Source organism: Nerophis lumbriciformis, linkage group LG25, assembly GCF_033978685.3.
Source record: "Nerophis lumbriciformis linkage group LG25, RoL_Nlum_v2.1, whole genome shotgun sequence".
Lineage (NCBI taxonomy): Eukaryota > Metazoa > Chordata > Actinopteri > Syngnathiformes > Syngnathidae > Nerophis > Nerophis lumbriciformis.
The window spans coordinates 35,131,973-35,146,787 of NC_084572.2; the positions used below are offsets into that span (position 1 = coordinate 35,131,973).

A 14,815-nucleotide genomic window follows, 5' to 3' on the forward strand; every position below is an offset into this window, starting at 1 on the left:
ATGCATCACTATAGCTCTTCTCTCAAAGTAGGTGTACTTTCACGACCTGTCACATCACGCTGTGACTTATTTTTTCTATTTTTTCTATTTTCCTGTGTGTAGTGTTTTAGTTCTTGTCTTGCACTCCTATTTTGGTGGCTTTTGCTGTTTTGTTGGTGTTTCCCTGTAGCAGTTTCATGTCTTCCTTAAACGCTATTCCCCGCATCTGCTTTGTTTTAGCAATCAATAATATTCAAGTTGTTGCTATCCTTCTTTGTGGGGACATTGTTGATTGTCATGTCATGTTCGGATGCTATCTTTGCTCCACAGTAAGTCTTTGCTGTCGTCCAGCATTCTGTTTTTGTATACTTTGCAGTTTTAGTTTTGTTCTGCATAGCCTTCCCTAAGCTTCAATGCATTTTCTTAGGGGCACTCACCTTTTGTTTATTTTTGGTGTAAGCATTAGATACCTTTTTACCTTCACGCTGCCTCCAGCTGTTTCCGACATCTACAAAGCAATTAGCTACCGGCTGCCACCTACTGATATGCCGAGCTCTAGACAGTACAGACACTCAACGACAACACATCATTTGCAGACTATAATTACTGTTTTGCAAAAATATTTTTAACCCAAATAGGTGAAATTAGATCATCTCCCACGGCACACCAGGCGGTATCTCACGGCACAGTGGTTGAAAAACACTGGATTATATGACCGAAATAAACTTATTTCATTCATTCATTGCAAATCAAAATTATCATGACGTCATACATATGATGTCATATTGACCACATATTTAATGGCATTAAAAAGTTGGCCACATGCGTGGACAGCACCTTTTAGGTCTTATTTCCAAAATTGTGTACACTACTGAATTGGGCTCTTATGTAGGGCTGCAACAACTAATCGATTATAAAAATAGTTGGCGATTAATTTAGTCATCGATTCGTTGGATCTATGCTATGCGCATGCGCAGAGGCTACTTTTTTTCCTATTTTTTATTTTTATTTTCTTATAAACCTTTATTTATAAATTGCAACATTTACAAACAGCTGAGAAACAATAATCAAAATAGGTATGGTGCCAGTTTGCTGTTTTCCCCCCCAATAAAATACTGTAAAGGATTGAAATGTAGTTTGTCTCTTTTATCTGATTATTAATCGAAGTAATAATCGACATATTAATCGATTATCAAATTAGTTGTTAGTTGCAGCCCTAGTCTTATGGCCACTTTTACTGCCATCTGGTGGTGTCAAAAGAGTAAACATACAATAGAATTTGGAAGAAAAAATAGTGTAAAAATAAGAATTAGCATGTCATTAAACATGAAGTACACGTTTGTGTACTTATGGACTAAGTACATCATATCAAAAGATGATTCTTAGTTTCTATTCTAATTAGGGTCCAATAAGCCCAAATAGCAAATAGAAATAAAAAAAAGCATGTAAAAAAAAACCAGCTTGGGCTTTAAAGGGGAACATTATCACAATTTCAGAATGGTTAAAACCATTAAAAATCAGTTCCCAGTGGCTTATTATATTTTTCGAAGATTTATTTAAAATTTTACCCATCACGCAATATCCCTAAAAAAAAGCTTCAAAGTGCCTGATTTTAACCATCGTTCTAAACACCCGTCCATTTTCCTGTGACGTCACATAGTGAAGCCAACACAAACAAACATGGCGGATAGAACAGCAAGCTATAGCGACATTAGCTCGGATTCAGACTCGGATTTCAGCGGCTTAAGCGATTCAACAGATCACGGATGTATTGAAACGGATGGTTGTAGTGTGGAGGCAGGTAGCGAAAACGAAATTGAAGAAGAAACTGAAGCTATTGAGCCATATCGGTTTGAACCGTATGCAAGCGAAACCGACAAACGACACGACAGCCAGCGACACGGGAGAAAGCGAGGACGAATTCGGCGATCGCCTTCTAACCAACGATTGGTATGTGTTTGTTTGGCATTAAAGGAAACTAACAACTATGAACTAGGTTTACAGCATATGAAATACATTTGGCAAAAACATGCACTTTGAGAGTGCAGACAGCCCAATTTTCATCAATTAATATATTCTGTAGACATACCCTCATCCGCGCTCTTTTCCTGAAAGCTGATCTGTCCAGTTTTGGAGTTGATGTCAGCAGGCCAGGGAAGCTAGGGTCGATAGGGGGTTTAGCTCGCTCGTCTGCGGGAACAAACTGCCGCCATCGCTTGCCGTGCTACCGAGGTCCTTTGTCCCTGAATTGCTCACACACTCCGGCAGATTCAATGGGGGTCTGGCGGCAGATTTCTTTGACTTTATCGTTGGAAATGCATCTGCTTTGAGTGTCGCAGGATATCCACACATTCTTGCCATCTCTGTCGTAGCATAGCTTTCGTCGGTAAAGTGTGCGGAACAAAAACGTCCAATTTCTTGCCACTTTCGCATCTTTGGGCCACTGGTGCAACTTGAATCCGTCCCTGTTCGTGTTGTTACACCCTCCGACAACACACCGACGAGGCATGATGTCTCCAAGGTACGGAAAACAGTCGAAAAAACGGAAAATAACAGAGCTGATTTGACTCGGTGTTCGAGAAAATGGCGGACTGCTTCCCGATGTGACGCCACGTTGTGACGTCATCGCTCCGAGAGCGAATATTAGAAAGGCGTTTAATTCTCCAAAATTCACCCATTTAGAGTTCGGAAATTGGTAAAAAAAAATATATGGTCTTTTTTCTGCAACATCAAGGTATATATTGACGCTTACATAGGTCTGGTGATAATGTTCCCCTTTAAGAGGATATAGGGAAAACCCTGATTTCTTTACACTTTCGCTGGATGTACAGTACAGGCCAAAAGGTTTGGACACCTCATTCAATGTGTTTTCTTTATTTTCATGACTATTTACATTGTAGTTTGTCACTGAAGACTTTAAAACTATGAATATGGAGTTATGTACTTAACAAAAAAGGTGAAATAACTGAAAACATGTTTTATATTCTAGTTTCTTCAAAATAGCCACCCTTTGCTCTGATTACTGCTTTGCACACTCTTGGTATTCTCTCCATGAGCTTCAAGCACACCTGTGAAGTGAAAACCATTTCACTTCAACCTCCAAGTACCTTTCGCGGGCCTCATACAATGATGTGGCGGGCCAGATCTGGACCCCGGGCCTTGAGTTTGACACCTGTGGTGGAGAATAACATATGTGAATGTTTGGGTATTCACACAATAACAATCATGTTTATCTTTTGCCAGACGCGCATGCAGAGCCTCCACCCTGAGCCGGGCGCGCGCTATCGCAACGTGATGGACGCCCTGCGGCAGATCGTGCGCACCGAGGGCGTGTGGCGGCCCATCCGAGGCGTCAACGTGCTGGCGGTGGGGGCGGGGCCCGCCCACGCGCTCTACTTCGCCTGCTACGAGAAAATCAAGGTCGCGCTCAGCGACGCCGTCCACCCGGGCGCCAACAGCCACTTTGCCAACGGTCGGTGTTGGCGTCAACGTGACCCGCTGTGGCGGCAATGTGCTTTAACGTGTCTGCTGTGTTCCCTGTGCAGGAGTGGCGGGCTGCATGGCCACCGTGCTCCATGACGCCGTCATGAACCCAGCTGAAGGTAAACAAACCATTCCTCACGCTACATGTAGTTTCTCAATGAACCACTTGGGGGAGACAAAGTAGAGCTCTGTGAGCCACATATTTTAGTATGCAAATATGGAATAGATGATAAATAAACTATAAATGCAGCATGTTCCTGATAAAGATAAAAACTGTTGTTTTGTCACTAGTCTGATTGTAGAAAAATATATTTGATTGTACCTACAAACATGACAACAAAAAAATATGACAATGGTGTGAAAAGAAAGTAAACAGTTGGTCTAAATCAGTGGTGTCCAAACTTTTGCCAGCGAGGGCCACGTAAAAAATCCAGCTCCCACTTTGGTACATTAAAGCAGTGTTTTTCAACCTTTTTTGAGCCAAGGCACATTTTTTACGTGGAAAAAATCCGGAGGCACACCACCAGCAGAAACCATTAAAAAACGAAACTCAGTTGACAGTAAAAAGTCGTCGTCGCAATTGGTGGATATGACTTTAAACCAGGCCCGGGGGCCACATGCGGCCCGTAATGCTTTTCAATGTGGCCCGCCGGACATTCCCCCAATTTTTTTTTAGATCTTTAAGATGGAAAGTGTAGCTGCCATTATGATGTGCAGTGATGTTTTCTAATGATCTTGAACTATATAAAGTATTTCAATGGTTGGAATCTGCGCTTTTGCATGATACACTAGCATACCTGCCAACTACTCCGGTTTTCCCGTAATTAGTACGGTTTTCATCAACTTATTCCGGGTTACGGTTGCAGTGATAAAAAATACGGTTTTTCATTAATTAAAAAAACATATTTTTTTTAAGTTTTATTCACGAAATCGCGTAACAACAATGACAATCGACACTGCTACCCGTAACTTCCTATCGAGCCATTCCGAATGCCATGCGCGAGGCTATTTATAGCACCGCTGCCAAGCACGAGGCACCAGTTGTATGGCGTCACATTAGTGCCAAAAATCCGAGCGCATAAAAACTGTTATCGCGCGCTGATTCTCCACTTCGTGCGCGCGCGCGACACCATTTTGCGCGCGTGTGGTGCCTTTTAGCGCGCGTGCGGTGCCTTTCTGCGCGCTCTCTGTGTACTCCTGGCATCTCTCCTCGCGCTGTCATGTTTCTTTTTGGCACTTTGGGGGCGGGTATGCTTGGACGGCCCCTCCTTTCTGATTGGTCAGGCGAAAAACGCTGAAAAATGCTCAGAGCCAATCAGAAGTATAACAGGGCGGGTCATCGTCAATATGTATCAAGATTTACGGAGGAAGAAGTGGATAAAAAAAATGTCGCGCGCTGATGAAGGTTATTTCATACCACATAAACACAATACAGGGTAATACAAAATGCGACCCAAATAAATAATAAGACAACAAACACCATAATCACATCTTTCAGCCAGAACTGGTCCACCAGCAATAACATTATTTTATATTTTCACTTCTTGAACATTTGTTTTCTAATTTATGGAATTTCTTTTGATTCAGCCATAAAATTAATGAAATAATCTTTGAATTTTGTTTTTAAAATGTTAAAAATAGCTTTTAATAATGTATTCTGAAACAGTTTAAAATAATCAGAGAACTGACTAACACTGACCCTACACAACTATGTTGCACAATTAAGTCATTTTTTTTTTAAAGCAAAAGAGGTAATTTCAACAGGTACAGCATCCTATGTCTAATCTACATGTAATAAGATTTGTAACAAGGCAAACCGTTTGTAAATTGGTCGAAAATCGAGCAAGTTATGGTAATTTAAGTAGTACATGTACCATTGACATCAATGTAATGATTGAGGCTAGATGTCCGAAGTAAGATGGCTACAACGTTGCTATGCTGGAGAATGATTGGTCATATGAAAAATGCTCACAGCCAATCAGAAAGAAGGGGCCGTCTAAGCATACCCGCCCCCAAAGTGCCAAAAAGAAACATGACAGCGCGAGGAGAGATGCCAGGAGTACACAGAGAGCGCGCAAAATGGTGTCGCGCACGCACGAAGTGGAGAATCAGCACGCGATAACAGTTTTTATGCGCTCGGATTTTTGGCACTAATGTGACGCCATACAGTTGCCATTGTTTCCAAACGAGCGAACGATCATGGAATGCGCTCGGATTTTTGGCACTAATGTGACGCCATACAGTTGCCATTGTTTCCAAACGAGCGAACGATCATGGAATCAGCCGGAGAAAAATCGCAAACGAGTCTTAAACGGAAAAGAAAACTGCAGTCATTCCGTGAAGAATATTCAAAAGCCTATCCGGGAATAATTATCCGTTCCAAAAAGGGTGAAAACTACGCGAATTGCACCTTGTGCAGACAAGATTTTTCGATCGGACACGGAGGAATTAGCGATGTAAAAGACCACGTTGGGACAAAAAAACACAAGTCTAATGCCGTTGCTAGCGATACAAGTGGAAAACTTTCAACGTTTTTCGTCGCCCAAACAGTGATGGTTTTAGCAACATTTTAACCTGTCTGAATGCTAATAATCATTTTGAACCCCCCACCAGGACTTTGTCCTGGACCTACCGGGGCCTGCGGCCCCTGGCTACTAGGTTTTTCTGATTTCAAAAGTTGGCAGGTATGCACTAGTTACTATAGTAATCTAATTAGTTACTATAGTAATCTAATTAGTTACTATAGCAGTCTAAGTCACAGCAGCTCAGACGAGGCACCAAGCAGTGTGGGTGGGGTGTGTTTCCACACAGTGTTTCCAGAGCGGCCAGCCTGAAATGCGGGTGTCAGGGACAGACGTGAAAGGAGATTTTTATTTACGATTTTTATTAGAACGTTCTAAAGCTAGGTGATGTATCAGATTGTAGGTGGGTTTTTTTTTTACCCTTGCGTTCATATTTCGCTATTTTTGTTGCGTTCATATGTTGTCAATATTTAGTGTTTTATCGTTCATAGTTAATATTGTAAATCCCACATTCTTTATTTGCAATATACATTCTGGGTGTCTCATTTGGTAAAATAATTTTAAATTCCATTCCGTTTTTAAAGGCGGTTTGTCAAAATGTTTTTAGCATTCAATCAGACATTGCGAGGTTTTGTATTAGTGTTCCTAAAAATCATATATACCAGCCCCCAGACACATATTTTTCTTCCCCCCCGAGTCAAAATAATTGCCCAGGCCTGCTTTAAAGCATAACCAAGCATGCATCACTATAGCTCTTGGCTCAAAGTAGGTGTACTGTCACCACCTGTCACATCACGCCGTGACTTATTTTGAGTTTTTTGCTGTTTTCCTGTGTGTAGTGTTTTAGTTCTTGTCTTGCGCTCCTATTTTGGTGGCTTTTTTTGGTATTTTCCTGTAGCAGTTTCATGAGCGATATTTCCCGCATCTACTTTGTTTTAGCAATCAAGAATATTTCAGTTGTTTTTATCCTTCTTTGTGGGGACATTGTTGATTGTCATGTAGGGTTAGGCGCAATAAGTGTTCAACTTCAGCCTAAACCCTTTCGGTCTGCAACATTTTTTTTTTTTAATTTATGAATGTACAACTGTTTGTTTATAAATGTACATCTGTTTGTTTATGTAAAACTATTTTGTTGACCATTGACCGAAGAAAAATAAACTAAACTAAACGTCATGTTCGGTTGTCCATTGTAGACGCCGTCTTTGCTCCACTGTAAGTCTTTGCTGTCGTCCAGCATTCTGTTTTTGTTTACTTTGTAGCCAGTTCAGTTTTAGTTTTGTTCTGCATAGCCTTCCCTAAGCTCCAATGCCTTTTCTTAGGGGCACTCACCTTTTGTTTATTTTTGGTTTAAGCATTAGACACAATTTTACCTTCACTGTGCCTCCCGCTGTTTCCGACATCTACAAAGCAATTAGCTACCGGCTGCCACCTACTGATATGGAAGAGTATTACACGGTTACTCTGCCGAGCTCTAGAACACCTTAGTCATATTATGACTTGGTACTTGATGCATTTCAATTGTTAGCATGCTAAGATATTAAAGGGGAACATTATCACCAGACCTATGTAAGCGTCAATATATACCTTGATGTTGCAGAAAAAAGACCATATATTTTTTTAACCGATTTCCGAACTCTAAATGGGTGAATTTTGTCGAATTAAACGCCTTTCTAATATTCGCTCTCGGAGCGATGACGTCACAACGTGGCGTCACATCGGGAAGCAATCCGCCATTTTCTCAAACGCCGAGTCAAATCAGCTCTGTTATTTTCCGTTTTTTCGACTGTTTTCCGTACCTTTGAGACATCATGCCTCGTCGGTGTGTTGTCGGAGGGTGTAACAACACGAACAGGGACGGATTCAAGTTGCACCAGTGGCCCAAAGATGCGAAAGTGGCAAGAAATTGGACGTTTGTTCCGCACACTTTACCGACGAAAGCTATGCTACGACAGAGATGCATTTCCAACGATAAAGTCAAAGAAATCTGCCGCCAGACCCCCATTGAATCTGCCGGAGTGTGTGAGCAATTCAGGGACAAAGGACCTCGGTAGCACGGCAAGCAATGGCGGCAGTTTGTTCCCGCAGACGAGCGAGCTAAACCCCCTATAGACCCTAGCTTCCCTGGCCTGCTGACATCAACTCCAAAACTGGACAGATCAGCTTTCAGGAAAAGAGCGCGGATGAGGGTATGTCTACAGAATATATTAATTGATGAAAATTGGGCTGTCTGCACTCTCAAAGTGCATGTTGTTGCCAAATGTATTTCATATGCTGTAAACCTAGTTCATAGTTGTTAGTTTCCTTTACTGCCAAACAAACACATAGCAATCGTTGGTTAGAAGGCGATCGCCGAATTCGTCCTCGCTTTCTCCCATACTTGCCAACCCTCCCGGATTTTCCGGGAGACTCCCGAAATTCAGCGCCTCTCCCGAAAACCTCCAGGGACAAATTTTCTCCCGAAATTCAGGCGGACCTGAGTGACGTGTTGACAACACACAACAACAGTGTCTACCGTAAAGCAGTTCGTCTGTCGTAAACAGCAATGTTGTGACACTTTTAAACAGGACAATACTGCCATCTACTGTACATGCATATGTGACCCACCCATAATGTGTCACATTTTTGTGTTGATTTATTTATTTTATTTTGTGGTTTGAATTCGTTTTTGGAGCTGTCATTACACATTTATCAGTATTCACATTGGTCAGTAGGGGGCAGTAGGGCGTTTCTTCCCAATTGAATGCTATCGCCTGCAGACCGGAAGTGTCTTGTCATTCTGACGAGCGCGACCAGTCTGTGAACAATTGAAACGTCCTGTGTGCTTTTTCCTCCTGTATAACAGGTTAGTTTAACTCACTGAATAATATCCATGTGGTCTTTATAAGTTTAAGTACACATTCTGATGGTGGAGCCTAACTCTAAAGTGTTTGTGAGTTGTCGTTTGTAAATGAACACTGAAATTCAAGTATTTATTTTATTTATATATATATATATATATAATATATATATATATATATATAGCTAGAATTCACTGAAAGTCAAGTATATATATATATGTATATATATATATATATATATATATATCTTAACCACGCCCCACCTCCCGAAATCGGAGGTCTCAAGGTTGGCAAGTATACTTTCTCCCCTGTCGCTGGCTGTCGTGTCGTTTTCGTCGGTTTCGCTTGCATACGGTTCAAACCGATATGGCTCAATAGCTTCAGTTTCCTCCACACTACAACCATCCGTTTCAATACATTCGTAGTCTGTTGAATCGCTCAAGCCGCTGAAATCCGAGTCTGAATCCGAGCTAATGTCGCTATAGCTGGCTGTTCTTTCCGCCATGTATGTTTGTGTTGGCTTCACGATGTGACGTCACAGGAAAATGGACGGGTGTTTATAACGATGGTTAAAATCAGGCTCTTTGAAGCTTTTTTTAGGGATATTGCGTGATGGGTAAAATTTAAAAAAAAAACTTCGAAAAATATAATAAGCCACTGGGAACTGATTTTTAATGGTTTTAACCATTCTGAAATTGTGATAATGTTCCCCTTTAACATTAGCATGGTTACTTTTTTAACCAATTTTACATCGAACACCCTTCTGAACATTACACAAGGGTTAAGTCATCCATGAATATATAGATATATATATACATAAAAATGGCTTCAAATGAGCTTTCAAGTCACTTCCTCCGAAGACCTCCCAGAATGACCTCCCCGTTTTGTCCTCTTGCCCTCCCCTTGCTTGTCCCTTTGCCCCCCCCCCCCAGTGGTCAAGCAGCGCATTCAGATGTTCAACTCTCCGTACCGCGGCGTGCTGGACTGCGTGGGCGCCACGCTGCGCCAGGAGGGGGCAGCGGCGTTCTACCGCAGCTACACCACCCAGCTGACCATGAACGTGCCCTTCCAGGCGCTCCACTTCATGACCTACGAGTACCTGCAGGAGGCGCTCAACCCGCAGAGACACTACAACCCCTCCTCCCACGTGGTGTCGGGGGCGCTGGCCGGCGCGCTGGCCGCCGCCGCCACCACGCCGCTCGACGTGTGCAAGACGCTGCTCAACACGCAGGAAGTGGCCGCCGTGCAGGTGGGTGGCGCCACCGCCGCCGGCCGCAGCATCTCCGGCCTGGCCGAGGCCTTTCGGACGGTGTACAGGACGGGCGGCGTGGGGGCTTTCTTCAAGGGCGTCCAGGCCCGCGTTATCTACCAGATGCCGTCCACGGCCATCAGCTGGTCCGTCTACGAGTTCTTCAAGTACGCCATCACCAAGCGGCAGCACGAGAGGCGACTGCGCGCAGACGCCGACAAGTGAAACCGGAAGCTCGAAGCGTCTTCTCTCCATTTCAAAGTTCTCAAGCTCCAATGAAGAAGTAGGAGCGCTCTCGCAGCAGGTGGCGACCAACACGCCTTTTTAGTACGGTCGGGACATGCTCCGGGTTACACTAGTGAGGATAATAAGCGCTATAGAAACTGTCATGTGTCCAGCAGGAAAACATGCCCATGAATTTAGCTGCCATCTTTATAACCGTCTCGACTTTAAGCTCGCAGCGAGCGCTTAACAGGAAATGACCTCTGGATGAGCGGGATGTCACGCCTTGCCTTCAGGTAGCCGCCACGCATACCAACGCACAACTCTCACTTCTTGTTCAATCTCTTTATTTTTTTGGAAACAGTAAAGCAGTGTTAATAATAATAATAATAATTATAATATATTTCAATGAAACTAAAAGGCTCCAACTAGCTAGTATTTTTGTCCATTTTTTGTCACATTACAACCACAAACAAAGATCTTTTATTGCCATTTGATCTGAAAGACCAACAAAAAGTGGTAAACGATTGGGACGTTGAAAGAAATGTCTGCGCGATTCCAAACATTATTTACAAAAACTGGTAAGTGCGGTGTGCAAAAGTATTCAGCCTCCCTTTTCTCTGAGTGTAACCATTTGCCTACAGAAGTTGATAATGTGAAGTCCATCCATCTTCTTCCGCTTATCCGAGGTCGGGTCGCGGGGGCAGCAGCCTAAGCAGGGAAGCCCAGACTTTCCTCTCCCCAGCCACTTCGTCCAGCTCTTCCCGGGGGATCCCGAGGCGTTCCCAGGCCAGCCGGGAGACATAGTCTTCCCAACGTGTCCTGGGTCTTCCCCGTGGCCTCCTACCGGTTGGACGTGCCCTAAACACCTCCCTAGGGAGGCGTTCGGGTGGCATCCTGACCAGATGCCCGAACCACCTCATCTGGCTCCTCTCGATGTGGAGGAGCAGCGGCTTTACTTTGAGCTCCCCCCGGATGACAGAGCTTCTCACCCTATCTCTAAGGGAGAGCCCCGCCACCCGGCGGAGGAAACTCATTTCGGCCGCTTATATCCGTGATCTTGTCCTTTCGGTCATAACCCAAAGCTCATGACCATAGGTGAGGATGGGAACGTAGATCGACCGGTAAATTGAGAGCTTTGCCTTCCGGCTCAGCTCCTTCTTCACCACAACGGATCGATACAGCGTCCGCATTACTGAAGATGCCGCACCGATCCGCCTGTCGATCTCACGATCCACTCTTCCCCCACTCGTGAACAAGACTCCTAGGTACTTGAACTCCTCCACTTGGGGCAGGGTCTCCTCCCCAACCCGGAGATGGCACTCCACCCTTTTCCGGGTGAGAACCATGGACTCGGACTTGGAGGTGCTGATTCTCATCCCAGTCGCTTCACACTCGGCTGCGAACCGATCCAGCGAGAGCTGAAGATCCTGGCCAGATGAATTATACTTATATAGCGCTTTTTCTCTAGTGACTCAAAGCGCTTTACATAGTGAAACCCAATATCTAAGTCACATTTAAACCAGTGTGGGTGGCACTGGGAGCAGGTGGGTAAAATGTCTTGCCCAAGGACACCACCAAGGCACTGACTAGGATGGACGGAAGCGGGGATCGAACCTGGAACCCTCAAATTACTGGCACGGCCACTCTACCAACCGAGCTATACCGTTGATCAGGTTGTGAGGGCTTAAAAGGGTTGAACTATGCTTGCAATTTAAAGCATACCAAAAAGCCGAGAGACCTAGTCGCTCAAGTTAAACCTAAGTTAAGGTACTCTTAAATTGAGGTAGAACTGTAGTAGTTTATTTCGAAAATGCTTACAAAGTCACATCAAAATACTGTACATATTCTGTTACAGTTCAACATGTCTGAAAAAGATTAAAAATAGTTACAAGAGTTGAGTTTTGAATAATTATTGGTATATATTCAGTGATTTTTACTAATGAATAATGACTAATTACTGTAATCTCATCTCAGTACAAATACAGCTGGTCTGACACGGCCTCAGGGGTTGGTTCATAGAATATCAAGTCCAAGGAACACACCACACAAGTCTGGGATAAAGTTGCGGAGACTGCTCAGTGGCCTTGTGGTTAGAGTGTCCGCCCTGTGATTGGTAGGTTGTGAGTTCAAACCGAGTGGCCGAGTCATACCAAAGACTATAAGAATGGGAACAAGGGGATGGACGCAGGTTTAGGCTGTAAAAAGACAACATTGATCGTCCCACGCATCACTGTTCAATTCGTCATCCGTACGGCACGCCTGTAAACCTGCCAAGACAAGGTCGGCCATCCAAACTTACAAGGAGAGCACTGATCAGTGCTGTAGCCAAGAGGCCCAACTGCAGAGATCCACAGCTCAGGTCAAGGGATTTGTCCACGGGGCAACTATTAGTCGTGGTCTTTATGGAAGAGTGGCAAGAGGAAAGCCATTGTTCAAAGAAAACAAGTTTGCCAGAAGCAATGTTGGGAGGGACACAGGTGACTTGGTCAGACGAGACCAAAACGCTTTGGGGCAGAGAACTAATACTGCACATCACTCTGAACAAACCCATCCCCACTATCAAATATGGTGGTGGCAGCATCATGCCCTGGGGGTGCTTCCCTTCAACAGGGACTGGGAAGATGGTCAAAGTTGATAGGATGATTGATGAAGCCAAATACAGAAGAAAACAGGTTTGAGTCTGCCAAAGATTGCTCAAAAAGGTTCATTCTGTCTTCTTATTCGTATACTTTTTCAAATTTTCAGACCATATTTTCGGTATGTTAGATGGAATCTTTACCTGACATGTTTCGACTGTCATCTGCAGTCTTCTTCCGAAGGGTCACCTGATGTCAGGTAAAGATTCCAGCCAACATACCGAAAATATGGTCTGATTACAAGAACATTTGAAAAAGTAGTCTGCCAAAGACTTGAGACTGGGGCGGAGGTTCGCCTTCTGGCAGGACGACGACCCTACATATAAAGCCAGGGCTACAATGGAATGGTTTAAAACAAAAGCGAAAAGTCCAGACCAAAACCCAATGGAGAATCTGTGACAAGATTTGAAAACTGCTGTTCACAAACACTCTCCATCTGATCTGATCTGACTGAGCATGAGCTGTTTGGCAACAAAACCTGGGCAAACATTACAGTCATGGGCAAAGCTGGTAGAGACGTACCCTGAAGGACTTGCAGCTGGAATTGTAGGCAAGGTTCTTTCACAAAGTATTGACTCAGGGCGGCTGAATTCACTTTTTTTTTAATATGCAAAACATGTTTCATGTATGATCGTAAACCTCTTAATGTCTTTCACATAAAGTTCCAATGAAATATATTTGTTTGTGGTTACGTGACAAAATATGAAAAGGTTCGAGCGCTTTGGCGAGCCACCGTCGTTTCTCGAGCTGTGCTCCGGGAAGTTGAAACGTCACTGAGCTCAAAGACGTTTTTAAGGTTTGCAATGTAAGACAAAGCCAGGACAAACATGCTTGAACACTTTGTTTGCTTGTAAATAAACTCAGGGCATCTCGCAGAAGCAGGGTCTTCTCTTGGTGCTCGAAGAGACAATTCTGGGCCTCATCTTGTTTTCTTTTTTTTTTAACCAAATATAACAGCTGTTATTGTTTGTTAGACTTCCAAAATGATCACCGTAAAGTACTCATTATATACGTGAACATTGTTGTTTCACTCATGTTCGCTAAATGTCTAATTTGACCTCATTTCAGGGTGAAGTAGCACCTACAGAAGGGAAGTCATGGTGGTCATGGTGGATGTGGTGTAGTATTCCCATGTGGCCGGCAGAGGGTGCTGTTGTCTTATCTAAGTGTTCACTTGTACTCCGTGGCGCCACATCCCAACTAAATAATTTAGTTTAAAACTAGAATACAAAGAATGCTAGACCAGACCACGTCTTGCTTAAAAAAAAACCATCGTTGGCCTAAAAGACATCAAGCACATTTTTAAAGACTGCGTCTTTGAAGTTTTTTAATGCGTGATCGTCATTACACGAACGGTCCGCGCATGCGCGCAGATAACGTCATCACTGACCACCTGTTTTACGGAAGTTATTTTCGTACTGTTACCAAGGATTTATTTTTTGGTAATCTTATCTACGTTATTTATAGTAATTCACAGTATTAGACCGTTTAAAAAATAAAAATGTTTGTTAGGCCGCAGATATAGATTTAAGTTAAACAACAGAAATGAGTCTGTGGCGCCCCCGTGGTTAGAATTGTTATAATCATACTTGCCAACCTTGAGACCTCCGATTTCGGGAGGTGGGGGGTGTGGGTGGGGGGGCGTGGTTGGGGGCTGGGCTAAGAGGGGAGGAGTATATTTACAGCTAGAATTCACCAAGTCAAGTATTTCATATATATATATATATATATAATAAAATACTTGACTTTCAGTAATTTTTAGCTACATATATATTTATTTTATTATATATACATATATATATATATATACATATATATATATATATATATATATATATATATATATATATGTATATATATATATATATATATATAAAAGAAATA

General features: G+C 43.1%; 1 protein-coding gene across 2 annotated transcripts in view; it reads left to right on the forward strand.

Moving 5' to 3' along the window:
• LOC133621869 (mitoferrin-2-like) overlaps window positions 1-13,841 on the forward strand; it is a 26,380-nt gene extending 12,539 nt beyond the window's left edge. For both annotated transcript variants that reach the window (XM_061984284.1, XM_061984285.1), the window contains exons 4-6: window positions 3,223-3,451; window positions 3,525-3,581; window positions 9,754-13,841. In XM_061984284.1, the coding sequence (XP_061840268.1) occupies window positions 3,223-3,451; window positions 3,525-3,581; window positions 9,754-10,295 (828 nt within the window). In that variant the 3' untranslated portion in view covers window positions 10,296-13,841. The remainder of the gene's footprint in view (window positions 1-3,222; window positions 3,452-3,524; window positions 3,582-9,753) is intronic.
• The last annotated feature ends 974 nt before the right edge of the window (window positions 13,842-14,815 follow it).